Raw genomic sequence first — 21,705 nt, 5'->3', positions numbered from 1 at the left:
GAGGTAAAAAGTATATTAATATAACTGAGATAAGGGGCAGTCTGCAGAAGCTTAGATACAAGGTAATTACAGAGGTAAAAAGTATATTAATATAACTGAGATAAGGGGCAGTCTGCAGAAGCTTAGATGCAAGGTAATTACAGAGGTAAAAAGTATATTAATATAACTGAGATAAGGGGCAGTCTGCAGAGGCTTAGATACAAGGTAATCACATAGGTAAAAAGTATATTAATATAACTGAGATTAGGAACAGTCTGCAGAGGCTTAGATACAAGGTAATCACAGAGGTAAAAGGTATAATAATATAACTGAGATAAGGAGCAGTCTGCAGAGGCTTAGATACACGGAAATCACAGAGGTAAAAAGTATATTAATATAACTGAGATAAGGGGCAGTCTGCAGAAGCTTAGATACAAGGTAATTACAGAGGTAAAAAGTATATTAATATAACTGAGATAAGGGGCAGTCTGCAGAGGCTTAGATACAAGGTAATCACATAGGTAAAAAGTATATTAATATAACAGATAAGGAACAGTCTGCAGAGGCTTAGATACAAGGTAATCACAGAGGTAAAAAGTATATTAATATAACTGAGATAAGGAGCAGTTTGCAGAAGCTTAGATACAAGGTAATCACAGAGGTAAAAAGTATATTAATATAACTGAGATAAGGAGCAGTCTGCAGAGGCTTAGATACAAGGTAATCACAGAGGTAAAACGTATATTAATATAACTGAGATAAGGAGCAGTCTGCAGAGGTTTAGATACAAAGTAATCACAAAGGTAAAAAGTATATTAATATAAGTGAGATAAGGGGCAGTTTGCAGAAGCTTAGATACAAGGTAATCACAGAGGTAAAAAGTATATTAATATAAGTGAGATAAGGGGCAGTTTGCAGAAGCTTAGATACAAAGTAATCACAGAGGTAAAAAGTATATTAATATAAGTGAGATAAGGGGCAGTTTGCAGAAGCTTAGATACAAGGTAATCACAGAGATAAAATGTATATTAATATAAGTGAGATATGGGGCAGTTTGCAGAAGCTTAGATACAAGGTAATCACAGAGGTAAAAAGTATATTAATATAACTGAGATAAGGAGCAGTCTGCAGAGGCTTAGATACAAGGTAATCACAGAGGTAAAAAGTATATTATTATAACTGTGTTGGTTGTGCAAAACTGGGGAATGGGTAATAAAGGGATTATCTATTTTTTTAAACAATACAAATTCTGGTGTAGACTGTGCCTTTTATATGTGTTATTGTTTGGCTACTGTACCTGATTTTCTTCAAGGCATTGAGGCCAATTTATCAAATGTCTGTTGGACCTGATCCAACAGTGCAGATCAGGTCCGACAGACATCACTGAATGCGGAGAGCAATACGCTCTCCATATTCAGCATTGCACCAGCAGCTATTGTGAGCTGCAGGTGCAATGCCACCCCCTGCAGACTCGCGGCCAATCAGCCACCAGCAGCGGGTGTCAATCAACCTGATCATACTCGATCGGGTTGAATTCCTGCGATGTCTGCTCAGAGCAGGCGGACAGGTTATGGAGCAGCGGTCTTTAGACCGCTGCTTCACAACTGCTGTTTCTGGCAAACCTGCAGGCTCGCCAGAAACACGGGGCATCATGCTCCATTCGGTGCTTGATAGATAGGCCCCATTATGTGTTATGTGCAGGCACAAGATTTATTTGTTTTTTTACTACATATCTAGCTTTAATGTTTACTTATGTGTTTTCTTTCAGCTGCACTACAAGTGAACATAGTACCAGACCAAGGAGAGATCAGTCTTGGGGAGTCAAAATTCTTCTTATGTGAAGGTTAGTATCATTGTCCTGTATAGTTATTAGTGACTCTTTTAGTGCAACTCAGTTGTGAGATATAATTCCCTAAATATATTTATCTCTATCTATTATCTGTCTGTCTGTCTGTCTCTATCATCTATCTATCTATCTATCTATCTATCTATCTATCTATCTGTATGTCTGTCTGTCTCTGTCTGTCTGTATGTCTATCTATCTATCTATTTATCTATCGATCTATTTATCTATCTATCTTTCTATTCTAAAACAATTACGTATATAGATAGGTATGTGTGTATATATATATATATATATATATATACCGTGTATATATATATATATATATATATATATATTTATACATATCTTATACATAGTTATAGTTAAACCCTCTATTCAATATGAATATTGCATAAATATGCTTTTACATGTTTTCCTCTACTTGAATACAAAGGGCTCCAATGAACTTTTATACAGTATATGTATATATGTGTGTGTATATAAGTCTGTAATTATATAAATACACATATAAACACACACATATACATACCCGACGCGTGTTAACTTCAATTGTGATCAAGAAATCGCATTTACTTTCAACTTATAATACAAGCGCTATTTCCGACACCCACACATAAGCAAAGCCTGATATAGTTCTTGCACAACTGTTAGCGCGCCACTGGTAATCTGGCCCTAAGTCTCCATGCAAAGTTTCTTCAGTAGAGATTTGTTTGCGCCTAAATGATGTACAAAAATCTTTTTTAATTCTCCAGATAAATCTAATGAAGCTTTGTTTATAGCTCTGAGTTTGACACATTAACACATTCCAGTAGCCAGTATTGGAACATTACTTATAAGTGGTGGGAATGCACTAAGCGCACATTCGTGTGTTAAAGACTGCATGTGCTCCAAAATCGGCATTAACCCGCTCACGGTCCAAATATGGATCTTACAAAGCCTTAGTAAATGGTGCTGATATTTAACAGACATTATTTTTCAGTCCTGCTTTTTTAAACTATTAATGGGTTTGATTCATTTGCACTGAAATGTCCTTGTACAATTTTGTCAAGTCTTTAATGCTTTTTTTATTTAATCAGTGTATGGAGGGGATGGGCACGATTGCTCACACAGCTTACAACCGTCTTTAGAATGTAAGCTTCTGTTTCGTTTAGTGGGAACAAATGCCCCTTTATTGTCATATGCCCATCAAAATACAAAATGCATAGGACCTTATTGGATGCATAGATGTTGGCAAAAGATTCAGATATAGCCAAGTGCTTACAACAAGAAACATGCTTGGGGTTAATATTAATGCCGTACACAGAGGGAAATGAAAATAAAATTATACAATGTTTTTCTTCTTAAAATAAACTGTATTAAAGGACTAAAAATAATGTTTTATCACTTAGCAAAAGCAGCTTTTGAAAGTCTGTCTTTCCTTTGAGAATCTCATGAAAAGTTTACAAATTGACTTTGCAGCAAACCACGGGCTTCATCAGCTCAGTAATTGAGCTCTGTGCCCTTGATCTATCAGTCTGGTAAATAAAAAGCCCACATAAAAGTTGTTTTTGGTCCTTCTTGCATCTAAAAGACTTTATTTTAAAATCAATTAGTGATTTTTTTAAAAACTATTTGCAGAATAAAACCGTTGTTTATGCCTGTAGGGAAAAAGCTGATCTACTGGTGCTCGGTGGCTATACATTCCTTTCAGTACTGTACCCCAAATGTCAAAAGTGACAACTTACCAAAACTTGTAATGTTTTGATGCTTTTTGCGGGGCAAGGAGAGAGGTAAAGGGGTGAGGAAAGGGATTAAAAAAATACATAAAGGTAGAAATTGGCCATAAAAAGGAGTCCCCCATCTCTACCCCACAGCATCCTTAATATTTAACTCTGTGGTCATCATTTTGCACTAATATAGCGGTTGGGATTGTCCGTATCATTCACTGAAAAATCTATCCCTACAAATAAGTTATGCACAAATATGCACTTACTGTTATTTTTACAATCAAATTATGTAACTTCACCTTTTTTCATAATAATAATACTAATAATAATACTAATAATATCGCTAATAATAATATAATAATAATACTAATAATAATATAATAATAATAATAATAATAATAATACTAATAATAATATAATAATAATAATATAATAATACTAATACTAATAATAATATCATAATAATAATACTAATAATAATATAATAATAATAATACTAATAATAATATCATAATAATAATAATAATAATACTAATAATCATAATAATAATAATTAAACTTCCAAGCACATTTGGCCAAATAGAAGTGAAAAGGGGTTTACCGTGTTGGATGTATTACTCATATTACAAGTTGAAAGTAAACGAGACCACTTGAGCACAATTTAAGTTATTGCACGTCGGGTTAGTGCATTCTCAGAGCTCTGGTTTTGCGAAACAAAAAAGTGTCACAAAACACATCAAAAATAATTTTAAAAGAACAGTTACACTCATAATAACAATATCTAAAAACAATATTTTAAAAAAAGTGCAGTCACTAGGAGAAAAGGAAAGACTACAATTTCTAGAATTTAATTACAAGGAAAATAGACAAAATAAATAATGAAAGTCTAAAGTAAAGTTTTTAGAGTTTAATTTCTTGCTATATTTTTGTTATGTTTAATCTATGTAAATTATGTTATTTTGAGCTTGACCATACAGATTTTTTTTGTATTTTTTTTTTGTATTTTAGTAACCGGAGAAGCCAGTGAGATCTCATGGTATTCACCCACTGGAGAGAAGCTAGTTACCCAGCAACAAATCTCAGTGAACAAAAATGATGACTATTCGTCAACACTCACCATCTACAATGCGAGCATCCAGGATGCCGGTATCTATAAATGTGTAGCTTCTAGTGATGCAGAAGGAGAATCAGAAGGAACCGTTAATCTCAAGATATATCGTAAGCTTTGATTTACAATATTCTCACATGAAAATGGGAACATCAGATGCCTATCTTGTATAGCTATTATTTTTTTCTAAAGCAGGGTTTTCAAATTAAGGGAGGCAGCAGAATGTTAACAAATGTTAACACATTATTTAATTTCTCTAACTCTTAATACAATTCTATATTTTTTTTTTAAAACTTTTTCAACTGGAAGCAAAACTTAATTTTCATAGAAATCTAAAGATAAATACATTGTATTAGCATGTAAAGGACAGGAATATGTGATTTAAGGAGTGTTCTTTGTTTTGCTTTAGGTAGAAGGTAAAGGAACTGAGTAATATGTTATTGTGGGGAGTAGATACAGACCACTGAAGAGCCCCATACCTTGTTTTAAAACAATGTTATATATATTATTTGAAATCTTTTGTGCATAGATGTCTCTCATTGATATATGCAAGTGTCAATGTACTGACTACCATTGCTATTTTTTTGCCAATCTGGGTTTCAGAGAAATTGACCTTTAAGAACGCACCCACCCCACAGGAGTTCCAAGAAGATGAAGATGCTGTTATTGTTTGTGATGTATCAAGCTCTATGCCCTCTATTGTTATCTGGAAACACAAAGAACGAGATGTCACCTTCAAGAAAGACCGTAAGGAAACATTACTTTCTTATTGTATTCCAGTAACTTGTATAGATGATTTTTAAAAATATGGGCCCTTTAAGAATTAATGTTACTTAGCCCACACTCCTGTGACCTTCATAGACAACAATGTAACTGGTGTAATTTAATGTTTTAATTTAATATATTAAAATAAGTTGGCTCTTTAAATTGTGAATCTTGATGTAAACTACATTTCCTCCCACACTATATATTCAATTCCCAAGGCTATACGCCCATAAATGAATGCTTGGTTAGTCTAGTAGTGCGGCCATTGTATCTAATTTATATTTCATACTATCCTGTCCTTATAACATGAAGTCTGTAATTTTATTAACAGTTTAGAATAAAACATAAGGATAACTCTACAAGGTGACAGTGCTGAACTGAGCAGAAGCATAGACTTTGTCACTAAAATGTAAACTCAACAAACCCCCCCCTCCTGGACTCCAATAACGTATTAGTGTCCAGACTTGTTTGCCTGTATAGGTCTATTTTCAGAATCAATTAAGGATTTTGATTTGTTTGGTGGCTGTAGGACTCTCTCTCACCCAACTTAAATATCTTCTACATAAATATATTTATATCCTACAAGCATTGTTTTTTGTAAGAATGTATCTTTAGGCATTTTAAGTCCTGTGCCGCACACTTTTCAGTAGACTTTTATCTCCCTTGGTAACTTTAGCTAAAGCTCTTAGTTTGCTTTAAAAAAATTATGTCTGAACTCCTTCATTTTGTATATTGTGTGCATTTTAACTTTTTAAAACTCTCTTTGCAGCCCGTTTTTTTGTCCTTTCCAACAACTACCTGCAGATCAAAGGTATCAAGAAAACAGATGAAGGGACTTACAGATGTGAGGGCCGTGTCCTGGCACGAGGGGAAATAAACTATAAGGATATTCAAGTTGTTGTGAACGGTGAGTTGAATTGGCCTTTATAATGAATCAAGCAAAAAATAGGTCACTCATTATAACCTTTCCTTTTGGTTTGAACTGAAAAGAAGGGGGTGAAATCCATCTGCTTGTCAAAGAATTAAAATATGAAAACAGTAATATCAAATATTATCAATGACCAAATTTCTCTATAACAATTATGTTAAAGAGATTTGAAACCCAGACATTTGCAATTGTGCTTCAGACAGAGCATACAATTTAAAAAAAGTTTCCAATTTATATCTTTTATCAAATTTGGTTGGTTCACATGATATTCTCTGTTGCAGAGATGCCTAGGAAGGTGTCTGGAGAACTGCATAGCAGGAAATAGTGCTGCCCTCTAGTGCTCTTGCTAATGTATAACATTAGTACTACATGACAGGAAATAGTGCTGCCCTCTAGTGCTCTTGCTAATGTATAACATTGTTATAAAACTGCTGCCATCTAGTGCTCTTGCTAATGTATAACATTATTATAAAACTGCTGCCATCTAGTGCTCTTGCTAATGTATAACATTGTTATAAAACTGCTGCCATCTAGTGCTCTTGCTAATGTATAACATTATTATAAAACTGCTGCCATCTAGTGCTCTTGCTAATGTATAACATTATTATAAAACTGCTGCCATCTAGTGCTCTTGCTAATGTATAACATTGTTATAAAACTGCTGCCATCTAGTGCTCTTGCTAATGTATAACATTGTTATAAAACTGCTGCCATCTAGTGCTCTTGCTAATGTATAACATTGTTATAAAACTGCTGCCATCTAGTGCTCTTGCTAATGTATAACATTAATATAAAACTGCTGCCATCTAGTGCTCTTGCTTATGTATAACATTATTATAAAACTGCTGCCATCTAGTGCTCTTGCTAATGTATAACATTGTTATAAAACTGCTGCCATCTAGTGTTCTTGCTAATGTATAACATTATTATAAAACTGCTGCCCTCTAGTGCTCTTGCTAATGTATAACATTTTCTCAAAACTGCTGCCATATGTACTGTACAAACAATAATTTGCATGTGTACTGTACAAACAATAATTTGCATGTGTACAAACAATGATTTGCATGTGTACCAACAATAATTTGCATGTGTACAAACAATAATTTGCATGTGTACAAACAATAATTTGCATGTGTACAAACAATAATTTGCGTGTGTACAAACAATAATTTGCATGTACACAAACAATAATTTGTATGTACACAAACAATAATTTGCATGTACACAAACAATAATTTGTATGTACACAAACAATAATTTGCATGTACACAAACAATAATTTGTATGTACACAAACAATAATTTGCATGTACACAAACAATAATTTGTATGTACACAAACAATAATTTGCATGTACACAAACAATAAATTGCAAGTATAACTTAACATTATGATGATTTTTATTTGTGTTTATGTTTCAGAGATTGAAAGTGTAATCCAAGCTTTATATTTTTAGTTTTATTAGACAAGTAAACAAATGTACATGTAATAATTTAAGAGAAAAATAAGCTATTTGAAAACTGACCAAAGCAAGTGGTCAAGGCTGTTCAATTAGATAAATCCAAAATTCATGTGACGAGCTGCTTAAAAAATGTTTCTTATGGATAGGAATAACACTGTCAGATATATATATTACCCAATGCATTCAAAGTAGGACTGTAAAGCATTGGTAACCATTGACGGTCGAGAGTATGACTTTTTGTTCTGTACATATCATGTCCACCTATGTTTGCATATAGCATAAAACCAAGGCTGTGGTATCTTCATTAATATCTTGTGAGGATCTTTCTTCATATTCTTTTGCTTCTTTATTTTTTTTCTTATGTTCTCTGCAGTTCCTCCCTCTGTTCGTGCCCGTCAATTAATTGTTAATGCCACTGCAAATATGGAAGAATCTGTTGTCTTGAGTTGTGAGGCTGACGGATTTCCTGAACCTACAATAAGTTGGACAAAGTAAGAACTCTCTTAAAACAGCATAAATAATATGTCTGGAGATTATGGATCTTAGTTCAAAAACACGAGAACCACATTGGCTCATCCTCAATGCTGTGTGCGTGGAGCTACAATCAATGGGTGTACACTGACTTAGAATAATGTAAATGGCTTATTGCTTCTGTCTGTTTCTCTGGAATACATTTACAGGCATGCAGAACCATTCATGCATCTTTCATGTAGAAGTCATTTAAAATGTAGAATAAATATAAATTAAGAATACAAATCAATGTGCTGTCCATTTGAAAGCATTATTGAAGAACATTATTGTTGTTATTATTATTAATTTCTAAATCACTTCCATATTTCGTAGCACTGGGTACATGCGCTAAGAGAAAACAAAGTGATACATGGTACAAAATTACAGATACAGAAAATAAACTGTGCAAAACCAGTCATCTCCGGAGAATAAAGACCGGACAATCCATTAGCACACATTTTACTTGGATGTAAATTATCTTCAGTTGAAGTGTTAGATAAGCACTAGAGATGTGTAGCCACGAAAATGTCATTTTGGATGCAAATTTTTCTCTGAATATTCAGGGAGATTAATTTTCCTGAATATTCGTTGACTGTAGTATTCGGTATTAGTTTCATTTAAAACAAAATGAATACTACATTTTCGTTAAACATTTATTTTCGTTTTTGTTAAAATTAATGTAAATGTTTCAAAGCTACATAGAGAGCACGCTAACGTATTAACCTCTAAAAAATAAATAATGTAAACAAATGCATACGGACGGTTTTCATCAGTATTTTTTCATTTTCATTATTTTCGTTGGTGCATTCATTCAGATATTAGTTATGTTTAAAAATAAATAAATCTGATTTTTGTGATAATTGTGCACATCTCTAATAAGCACCAATAAAATAAATAAATCTGATTTTTGTGATAATTGTGCACATCTCTAATAAGCACCAATAAAATAAATAAATCTGATTTTTGTGATAATTGTGCACATCTCTAATAAGCACCAATAAAATAAATAAATCTGATTTTTGTGATAATTGTGCACATCTCTAATTAGCACCAATAAAATAAATAAATCAGATTTTTTGTGATAATTGTGCACATCTTTAATAAGCACCAATAAAATAAATAAATCAGATTTTTGTGATAATTGTGCACATCTCTAATAAGCACCAATAAAATAAATAAATCTGATTTTTGTGATAATTGTGCACATCTCTAATTAGCACCAATAAAATAAATAAATCAGATTTTTTGTGATAATTGTGCACATCTCTAATAAGCACCAATAAAATAAATAAATCAGATTTTTGTGATAATTGTGCACATCTGTAATAAGCACCAATAAAATAAATAAATCTGATTTTTGTGATAATTGTGCACATCTCTAATTAGCACCAATAAAATAAATAAATCTGATTTTTGTGATAATTGTGCACATCTCTAATAAGAACCAATAAAATAAATAAATCTGATTTTTGTGATAATTGTGCACATCTCTAATTAGCACCAATAAAATAAATAAATCTGATTTTTGTGATAATTGTGCACATCTCTAATTAGCACCAATAAAATAAATAAATCAGATTTTTGTGATAATTGTGCACATCTGTAATAAGCACCAATAAAATAAATAAATCTGATTTTTGTGATAATTGTGCACATCTCTAATTAGCACCAATAAAATAAATAAATCAGATTTTTGTGATAATTGTGCACATCTGTAATAAGCACCAATAAAATAAATAAATCTGATTTTTGTGATAATTGTGCACATCTCTAATTAGCACAAAAAAAAAAAAAGTATTCAGTAATGGTTTGTAAGTGCCCCAAATGCACAAAAATACTTTGTTAGAAAAAAGTGTCTAACTACTTAATTATACAAAAGTATAGCTCCTACTGTTGCCTGGTTACTATTTTCAGCATCAGCACCATTTTTAGTGCTACTGTAGAGCATATTTATGATAGAAGCACCTATAAGTGGCTGTGATGACATATTATTTGAATAAATGTGATTAATTAACAGTATGTAGTGTTTTAACTTCTGGCGTATACGTCCTAATGCAGCTTGTCCAATCAGCACGCACCATTTGCACCCAAGTCAAACAAATATATCTGATTATCATTTGGAATATCATACATGGTTCCCTCTTCCCATTGATTCCTTGCAGGAGAGGGGAGACGATTGAAGAAGGGGATGAAAAATTTGGTTTTAATGAAGACAACACGGAGATGACCATCTATCGAGTAGAGAAGGACGATGAAGCAGAATATTCATGTATTGCTGAGAACAAGGCTGGAGACAATGAAGTCATCATAATGCTGAAAGTCTATGGTAAGACAAATAACAGAAGCATTTGTCCCACTTATATTAATTGTACATTCTTTTACTTCCAATGTTATCCATAAAGTATGTCTTATATACATGCACATCTTATATGCTGCAAATTCAGCTGTAAAGTATCTTATATACATGCACATTTTATATGCTGCAAATTCAGCTGTGAAGTATGTTTTATATACATGCACATCTTATATGCTGCAAATTCAGCTGTAAAGTGTGTCTTATATACAAGCACATTTTATATGCTGCAAATTCAGCTGTAAAGTATGTCTTATATACATGCACATCTTATATGCTGCAAATTCAGCTGTAAAGTATCTTATATACATGCACATCTTATATGCTGCAAATTCAGCTGTAAAGTATGTCATATACATGCACATCTTATATGCTGCAAATTCAGCTGTAAAGTATCTTACATACATGCACATCTTATATGCTGCAAATTCAGCTGTAAAGTATCTTATATACATGCACATCTTATATGCTGCAAATTCAGCTGTGAAGTATGTTTTATATACATGCACATCTTATATGCTGCAAATTCAGCTGTAAAGTGTGTCTTATATACAAGCACATTTTATATGCTGCAAATTCAGCTGTAAAGTATGTCTTATATACATGCACATCTTATATGCTGCAAATTCAGCTGTAAAGTATCTTATATACATGCACATCTTATATGCTGCAAATTCAGCTGTAAAGTATCTTATATACATGCACATCTTATATGCTGCAAATTCAGCTGTGAAGTATCTTACATACATGCACATCTTATATGCTGCAAATTCAGCTGTAAAGTATCTTATATACATGCACATCTTATATGCTGCAAATTCAGCTGTGAAGTATGTTTTATATACATGCACATCTTATATGCTGCAAATTCAGCTGTAAAGTGTGTCTTATATACAAGCACATTTTATATGCTGCAAATTCAGCTGTAAAGTATGTCTTATATACATGCACATCTTATATGCTGCAAATTCAGCTGTAAAGTATCTTATATACATGCACATCTTATATGCTGCAAATTCAGCTGTAAAGTATCTTATATACATGCACATCTTATATGCTGCAAATTCAGCTGTGAAGTATCTTATATACATGCACATCTTATATGCTGCAAATTCAGCTGTAAAGTATACCTTATATACATGCACATCTTATATGCTGCAAATTCAGCTGTGAAGTATCTTATATACATGCACATCTTATATGCTGCAAATTCAGCTGTGAAGTATCTTATATACATGCACATCTTATATGCTGCAAATTCAGCTGTGAAGTATCTTATATACATGCACATCTTATATGCTGCAAATTCAGCTGTGAAGTACCTTATATACATGCACATCTTATATGCTGCAAATTCAGCTGTGAAGTATCTTATATACATGCACATCTTATATGCTGCAAATTCAGCTGTGAAGTATCTTATATACATGCACATCTTATATGCTGCAAATTCAGCTGTAAAGTATTTTATATACATGCACATCTTATATGCTGCAAATTCAGCTGTGAAGTATCTTATATACATGCACATCTTATATGCTGCAAATTCAGCTGTAAAGTATCTTATTTGCATGCACATCTTATATGCTGCAAATTCAGCTGTAAAGTATGTCTTATATACATGCACATCTTATATGCTGCAAATTCAGCTGTAAAGTATGTCTTACATACATGCACATTTTATATGCTGCAAATTCAGCTGTAAAGTATCTTATATATATGCACATCTTATATGCTGCAAATTCAGCTGTGAAGTATCTTATATACATGCACATCTTATATGCTGCAAAGTCAGCTGTAAAGTATCTTATATACATGCACATCTTATATGCTGCAAATTCAGCTGTGAAGTATCTTATATACATGCACATCGTATATGCTGCAAATTCAGCTGTAAAGTATGTCTTATATACATGCACATCGTGTAAACACCGGCCTTATTTTGCTCCTCTGACCTTATTAATTGATACAATCCATGTTACATATTTATTATTTTCCCCAATAATTCTCTCTTAACCTTTGTTTGTTTTAAGAATGTTTTTTTACACCTTGATAATAATTTGCAAAGTTTAATATTTTTGTTACTTTTTCTTTTTTCTCTTTAGCAAAACCCAAAATCACCTATGTAGAAAACAAAACTGCAGTGGAACTTGAAGACCAAATCACCTTGACTTGTGAAGCATCTGGTGATCCTTTACCCAGCATCACCTGGAGAACGTCAACCCGCAACATCAGTAATGATGAAAAGGTAACTTCAGTGGAAAATGCGTTATCACAGCGCAGGATGATGATGTCACTGAATCACCCAACAGAACCTTTAAATTTGTACAATATGTGTCTTCTGCAGAATATTTGTCACTGTAAAGCAGCAGTATGGTTTAGTATTTACCTTCCTCTGCAGTTCCTATTATAATTTATATATTTATTATTTGATATTCCATTCTTCATGTACTTTTATTACAAGAATGGCTTGCAATGCATATTTTTTTAAATTTTATTCTAGTAGACCTGAGTTTTAGTGCAGGTGAAGTTATTATGAACTCTGGAGATAATTGATTAATCTATAAACTATTATCCAAAAATATGTCTGGAATTATATCACTTAGAATTTTAGGGTAAAGACATCTGATAACATCTACAAAAGGATACATGTGCTGATATAGCTTCCTGGCTTGATGTTTATCTTCTGAGCATATGGTTAAGTCTAGTTGTTAGAATAAACAAGCTTTATTAGCACATCTAACTGGACAACTTAGGTTTAATAAGCACATAAAGGCAGAGGAGGTGTTAACCTTTTTACAGTTAGATTTTCACATGCATCAAGATATGAAATATATTTATTTTGTATGAATTTAAGACTCAGCAAGTGATATAGCAATGCATTGCAGGCGACTCTGGTACTAAGGTAGAATAAATGGTTATAACGTGTTCAGTGACATCATCATTGGGTGTTCAGAGGGTAGTTGGTATCTACAGGACTTAAACTGGATCATTAAGAAACTGGTATCCTTCAAGGCCCGACAGTTATTTGCGCAAACAAATGTAAGTATGAAAAGAAAGAACCACAGCAAATGTGTGCGGATGGATTGTCGCTGTGACAAAGGCAAAAATAATCAGCAGTTTTGATGACACTACCAGAGAAACATAATATTCATCATCTCCCTTATGCATACTACATTTTTTTCTCTTAGCTTTCTGAGAATGGGGAATTAGTATTTCCTCATACTGTGTCCACTCACCCCAGAATTTGTAGAATCATGCTTGTTCTCCTTTTGAAGTAATATATAAAATGAAGATACTAAATATTAACTATTAGTATTAATACAACAGTTTGTTTTTTATGTTTGAATCATGTAGATAATGAGTCAAACTGTCATGCATTGGAGCTTTATGTTGTGTCTATTTAACTCATATCATATTGGCTATGTGCAGTATAATTTACCTCCCTGCTAGAATACTATGGTATGCTTATTAAGATGATTTGTCTGCACAGGCACCTAAAAGCTTTCTACATGGCCAGATATTTATCCAACACTTATTGCACAGTTTAACCCTATCATGCATGCTGAGCTCGGAGTGCTGTCAGATTTCCTGCAAATCTGCGAAACTGCTGACTATTTTTGAAACTCTCACCTCTCCTGTCTTGCATTGTTGACCGGACCCAACCGTACGGCTCGAGTGTAACTGTTGGGCAGGCACCTATGACAGAATGGGATATAAATTGCTTGTGGCTATGTGTTCTGCTTTAGTTACCGTCTTTGGTCTTGACTTTACAGTCTGTTGTGTTATATATATTATATATATAATGTATATATCCATTTCTGGACATATTCCAAATGATTAAGAAATCAGCAATGGAAACAGTTGTATGACCCCCGTTTTTATTAATGCAGAAAACATACAGTTTAACTGTATGCTATTATATTCTTATTATTCTTATCTGGATGTAGTAAACACGTGAAACAACAAGAGATATGTTTTCACGGGGCTTTTCTTTGTTTTTTTATGTTATATATATATATGTATATTTATTTTTAATTTTACATATAATTAAATTAAATATTTAGTTTTATTTTAGATATATAATATATATATATATATATATATATTATTATTATGTATATATATAAAATATTTTTTTGCTGGGGTTTTGCACATATACATGGAAGATAAACTACACTAAATATGTGAAAGGAAGAAATGGCAGCAAACTGATTCAGTATTGAATGTGTTTTGTAAAGAGTAATAGTTTTGAATTTGATAAATCCAAAAACTGTACAAAACCCCATGCAAAAAGTTTTTTTTCATAGATTCAGTACCATGTCGGGTCTAATTGCAAATTATCTGTGGGAGAACATGAGAAACCACTTTATCTAAAAATGTGTCTTTCTGGTGGCTTGGGAGGTAGTGGTAAATTTAAGACTTCCTCTGAGCCAATACCACACTGCCATGTCATCTTCTCCTTGTCTACTAGACATAGATAATTGTATAGATACATAAAGGTGTGAAATGGTGACATTATACAAGCGGGATAAACAACTGCTTTATTTAGGGCATCTTTAGAATAAGCTGTTGCATATACAGAGCATTCTGTAATTAATTTACTGTATTTGTCCTATCATATCTGATGACATTTTGTTTACATATATATTGCCCTTTATAGCGTTGAAGGGTTGTATAATATCACCCTACTCTTCCTAAACAACACATTTTGGGGTCTTGACGTATTTTCTTTAAAGCTATTTTCTGTGCAGAGCATACAGTAGTTTAGAAACCTTACCCAATTTGTTCCTGTGGACATTTTTAAGAAATATCTTGTAAGTGTAATACCCATGAATTTATATACAGTACCCCAATAACCACAGAGAGCACTAGAAAGTAGTTTGAAACTACACAAAAAAAACAAAGTATATAACACAAAACAGACAAAACAAATGTAAAATATATATGAGGATTTGTAGCTCTCAATAAACCAGCTCCCCTACTTCACTAGATTGCTGTGCTGAATGATTTGCACAGCAGAATTAAAGGGAATATGCAAACCGCTTATGGAGTTGGTAAAATGATAAACATTCTATAAACTCCAAAGCACACAGAAGCTTCTCGATGGGATTATCCGTCTGATTGAGATTGACAGTGTTTGGTTTTACTGCAACTGGGACTAGATATTGTTTTTATTGTACAGGATTTATATACAGCCCTTACGGCTTTAATAATATTGTTCTGCTGCCCTTATGTGTTATGAACTTGACTGTCAGTGATCTATAGCATATTTCTCACTGTTACTGTTTCTTTACTGTGAATAATAGCATCAACCTCTCTCTAATTAGTGATGTATCATTATCATAAATAGTTTTTAAAATATCCCAATTGCAGACCAATCAGCACTGGTTGTGCTAATAGCAGCCATTCAGGGCTTACACAGCCAGCATGTTGAGTTATTTACCCTGTTTATCCTGCAGGGGGCAGTCAGTGTTTCCTTTATAGAATGCAATAACCTATTGACTGTATGTAGAAGACCCTTATGTAATCTTATTAAAGGGATAGCGCTTATGTCTTATTAGATAATGGAAGACTATTTTGTCCCCCTATGAAGTACAGCGTAGGAGTCTGTTGTATTACTGTGGTATAAACACATCCTCCCCATTCATGTCACCTTCTTCCTTTGCAATACTGTGAAACTATATTACTGAGGTCATGGATCTCTGAGCATCTAATAGATCTGGGGTTAAAAGCCCTTTGCAAGGGGAGGTTTACTAAGCTGTGTGTGCAATGGAACTTGGTCACTTGTGTTGAGATGTTTGGACGTTTCAGTATAAATTCTCCTCTCCTCATTTTCTGACCAATCTTCCCCCTGCAAATGTAACAGATGTTCAAACATACGCAATCAAAATATGTTCTTTTTTATTGTTTTACAAAGGGGTATTTGTTCCCAGATAACTGAGCACAAAAAATAATCCACACATGGATATACAAATGACACATGACCACACATATACACATACATAGAAATACAAATTACACATGGCCATACAAATAGACATACATAGACATACAAATGACACATGACCACACACATACACATATACACATACATAGAAATACAAATGACACATGACCATACATATACACATACATAGAAATACGAATGACACATGGCTATACATATAGACATACATAGACATACAAATGACACATGACCACACACATACACATATACGCATACACATACATAGACATGCAAATGACACATGACCATACATATACACATATACACATACATATAAATACTAATGACACATGACCACACACACATATAGAAATGACACATGACCACACATATACACACACACACATACGCACACACATATACATAAACACACACACACAGCACACATAAAAACACATACAGAAATGACACATACCCACACTCACACACATACACACACGTACAAACACATACACACATACACATACACACACGTACAAACACACACATACACACACATACAAACACATACACACACGTACAAACACACACATACACACACGTACAAACACATACACACACACATACACACATGTACAAACACACACATACATACACACTTACATACACACACACGTACAAACATATACACACACACATACACACATGTACAAACACACATACACATACATACACACACACACACGTACAAACACATACACATACACACACGTACAAACACACACATACACACACACATACACACACGTACAAACACATACACACACACACAAACACACATATACATAGAAATACTAATGTCACATGACCACACACACACACATATAAAAATTACACATGACCACACATACACACACACATAAGCACACACATATACATAAACACACACACACATGCACTCACATATACACAACACACATAAAAACACATACAGAAATGACACATACCCACACACACACGTACACACACGTACAAACACATACACACACACATACACACATACACACACGTACAAACACATACACACAGACACATACACATACACACATGTACAAACACATACACACACAGGCACATACACACACACACACACACACACACAAACACACACATACACATACATAGAAATACTAATGTCACATGACCACACATACACATATAGAAATGACACATGACCACACATATACACACACACACACACACACATACGCACACACATATACATAAACACACACACATGCACTCACATATACACAACACACATAAAACACATACAGAAATGACACATACCCACACACACACATACACACACGTACAAACACACACACACACATACACACATGTACAAACACACACACACACACATACACACATGCATACATCAACACACATAAATACACACACATGCATACATCAACACACATAAATACATGCACGCACACAGACAGATAAACACATACATATACACACATACACACACGTACAAACACATACACACACTCACCTGTGCAGAATGCAAGATTCTCATTCTTCATTCCTTATAAACTGGTACTTTCAGAACCTGATTTACTGCCTTATAATCTGGCAATGGTACAACCTGACACTGTGACTATCTCTCATTAACTGGCACTTGAGCAAGAAGAATTTATCACTCTGTCACCCACAAGGCAACATTTTCTCGCTCCCTGTCATTCATATCCAGGCACAAGCACAATGCAACATGTCCACTTGCTCTGCGTAATATAACCTGACACACTATGCCATTCTCTCCCTTGATATTCCCAGGTACCGCGCACACTCTCTCTCATGTAACTCATACACTCCCGCTTGCGCGTTAGCTTTTTGTAAGCATCGGATAACACGCATATTACAAGTTGAAATTAAACATTTTTTGCATGAGTGCTAACACAACACCCACAAAAAGCCGAAGTCTGAATACCCTGACCATGATAACGTATTTCCCAATAGACTTCAATGGAACGGGAAAAGTGGAAAAAACTAACACCCTTACTTGCACGCAAATCCGATCATACGGATTGCGTGCACGCTTGACTTTTCTCAGTTCATGGGCAGTTATTTTGCGCCTTGGTTTTTCCACACGCTTCTTGCGACCCTGTTGACTATTTTGAATGAAACGCTTGATTGTTCGATGATCACGCTTCAGAAGCTTTGCAATTTTAAGAGTGCTGCATCCCTCTGCAAGATATCTCACTATTTTTGACTTTTCTGAGCCTGTCAAGTCCTTCTTTTGACCCATTTTGCCAAAGGAAAGGAAGTTGCCTAATAATTATGCACACCTGATATAGGGTGTTGATGTCATTAGACCACACCCCTTCTCATTACAGAGATGCACATCACCTAATATGCTTAATTGGTAGTAGGCTTTCGAGCCTATACAGCTTGGAGTAAGACAACATGCATAAAGAGGATGATGTGGTCAAAATACTCATTTGCCTAATAATTCTGCACTCCCTGTACATATACAAATACATATATACGCATATAAATACATATATACACATATAAATACATATATACACATATAATACATATATACACATACAAATACATATATACACATATAAATACATATATACACATATAAATACATATATACACATACAAATACATATATCACATATAAATATATATATATACACATACAAATACATATATATACCCATATAAATACATATATACCATATAAATACATATATACACTTATAAATATATATATATACACATACAAATATACATACACATATTTAGACATGTACATGTATGTATGTCTATGTAAAAGCCTTTTGATTTCTAACACCTGTTACCTCATATCTTCGTGCCCTTATAACGTTTGTTATGCATTTTAAAAAAATATTTTTTATTAGATAGTTTTATGAGTGTAACTGTACTTTTAAATGTAATTTTGATGTGATTTGTGCAACTTTTTTACACGCATAACAGTTAACCAGCGCTCTGAAGTTGCTATCCCGACACACGTTAAATTCAATTGCGCTCAAGTAAACACGTTTACTTTCAACTTGCAATATGCGCGCAACTTCTGACATGTATAAAATAAACCCCTTTTTTGCTTGTGCACAACGGTTAGCACACCACTCGTAATATAGCCCACAATGAGCAACTTTCACAATATAAGAAATAGGGAATATCCTTATTAAATTGTATTTTAAATATTATTATTTTTTTAATTTTTGTTCTCTTTAAAATATCTCAGATATATTTAATTTTAAATTGTGCATGGTATTATATTGTAATCTACCTCTAATTAAGTTAGGGGCTGATTATCTAGAGCTCTCTGGGCTGGTGAGATTCTATAAGACGCTGCCGGTCCTTCTATTTCCCTGGTGGAATTATATAAAGTCACTTTTTACCCTGAAAACAGGGTGTCTCACTAAGTGGCGTATACTGAATTTTACTGCAAAACTGCACAATAAAAGGGAACAGTAAACATAAAAAATAATGCACATAATACAGAATTAGGTAACATTATCATAGCGACAGCTTCAAAAAGCAAAATATTTGGTAGATTTTAGTCCCCAAAGTTACACATACCTCATTTCCTCTCCAGGCTTTTCTGATCAGATCTTCTTTTCAAAAGTGGTTTCCAGGGCACACTGTCTAATCAAAGCGCGCCTGATCGCACTATTGAACTAAAGTAGTGCGCTCCCACTCTGGTCTGGTAGTAGAAGTGCATTATATTTAGTTCAATAGTTAGATTGGGTACGCTGTGATTAGATAGCACGCCCCGTGAACTACTTTTAAAAAGAAGACCTGATCAGAAAAGCCTGGAGAGGAAATCAAGGTAAGTGCAACTTTGGGGGCTAAAATCTCCCAAATCTTTAGTTTTTTCAAGCTGTCACTAAGATAATGTACTATGAGACTATGGGGCCAATTTATATGATCCGCTCAGTGGATCATGTCCGACAGACATCAATGAATGCCGACTGCATATGCTATCGGCATTTATCATTGCACAAGCAGTTCTTGTGAACTGCTTTTGCAATGCCGCCCCCTGGAGATTGACGGCCAATCGGCCACTAGCAGGGGGCGTCAATCAGCACGATCGTATGAGATCTGGCGGATTGATGTCTGCAGCCTCAGAGGCAGCGGGCCAGTTAAGGAGTTGCGGTGTTAAGACCGCTGATTCATAACTTAAGGCTCACACAGAAACAGGGGAATCAGGGGCCATTCGGTTCTTGATAATTCGGCCCCTATGTGCAGAATTATGTATCATTATTTTTTACATTTACTGTCCCTTTAAATTTGTAATTTAAAAATTATACAAAACAAATAAGTGAAACATTCTCACAAAAATAAACAGGACAAAATTGTATTGTTAAGGTGCATCAAAAATCACAACACATTGTTTGTCGAAAATCATATTTAAACAAAAGCGTAGAATTTGAATGAAATATGTACAGTGTAAATTGTAATTTAAGTACACTGGAGGGGCAAAAAACACATATAAGTTAATGCATGTAAATACAAAATGCAAAGCGTAATTGTTTTTGTTTGTAAAATGGGCTGAACATGGGTGTTCCATGAGCGTGTATTACATTTTCTCTCAAATACCAGAGTAATTCTCTCTACTTTTTTCAGCCTTACAGTCCACACTGTTTTTTCTCACAAATGAAAATGTGGCAAGGTTGTGACAAAATACCCCCCTGCTCACTGCGCCCCATGTTCCCTTAATTTCATTAGGGGACATCTTGCCACTCGCCCCTTTTTTACGATAATTCCACCAGAGCAGCCCTTGGGTGTGAAAAAACCTATCTTAGCTGGCGAGGTTTACATAATCTGCCCCTAAATCAGCCGTTTAATCAGAGGTTAGTAAGACAGATGGTTGTGATCTGAGGTTCCGCAGTTCAGATTTCTCATGGATTAAAAGTATAGATTACAGTATAATACACATTTTAAAAGGAAATATATTTGAGAGATATCAAAGAGAATGCTATAACGCGTCCGTCGGTGTCTCCAGGCAAACCCAAAGCCTTAAAAAAACAACACACAACCGCCCGCAA

The 21,705-nt window shown here is 33.9% G+C and overlaps 1 protein-coding gene across 5 annotated transcripts in view; it reads left to right on the top strand.

Moving 5' to 3' along the window:
- The window catches only part of NCAM1 (neural cell adhesion molecule 1), a 479,250-nt gene that overhangs the window by 307,929 nt on the left and 149,616 nt on the right, over window positions 1–21,705 (top strand). For all 5 annotated transcript variants that reach the window (XM_053690128.1, XM_053690125.1, XM_053690126.1 and 2 more), the window contains exons 2-8: window positions 1,748–1,822; window positions 4,540–4,749; window positions 5,243–5,386; window positions 6,174–6,311; window positions 8,167–8,284; window positions 10,466–10,629; window positions 12,762–12,904. In XM_053690128.1, the coding sequence (XP_053546103.1) occupies window positions 1,748–1,822; window positions 4,540–4,749; window positions 5,243–5,386; window positions 6,174–6,311; window positions 8,167–8,284; window positions 10,466–10,629; window positions 12,762–12,904 (992 nt within the window). The remainder of the gene's footprint in view (window positions 1–1,747; window positions 1,823–4,539; window positions 4,750–5,242; window positions 5,387–6,173; window positions 6,312–8,166; window positions 8,285–10,465; window positions 10,630–12,761; window positions 12,905–21,705) is intronic.

This window comes from Bombina bombina, chromosome 8, assembly GCF_027579735.1.
Source record: "Bombina bombina isolate aBomBom1 chromosome 8, aBomBom1.pri, whole genome shotgun sequence".
Taxonomy (NCBI): Eukaryota; Metazoa; Chordata; class Amphibia; order Anura; family Bombinatoridae; genus Bombina; species Bombina bombina.
This window is presented reverse-complemented; position numbering and strand designations above follow the sequence as displayed.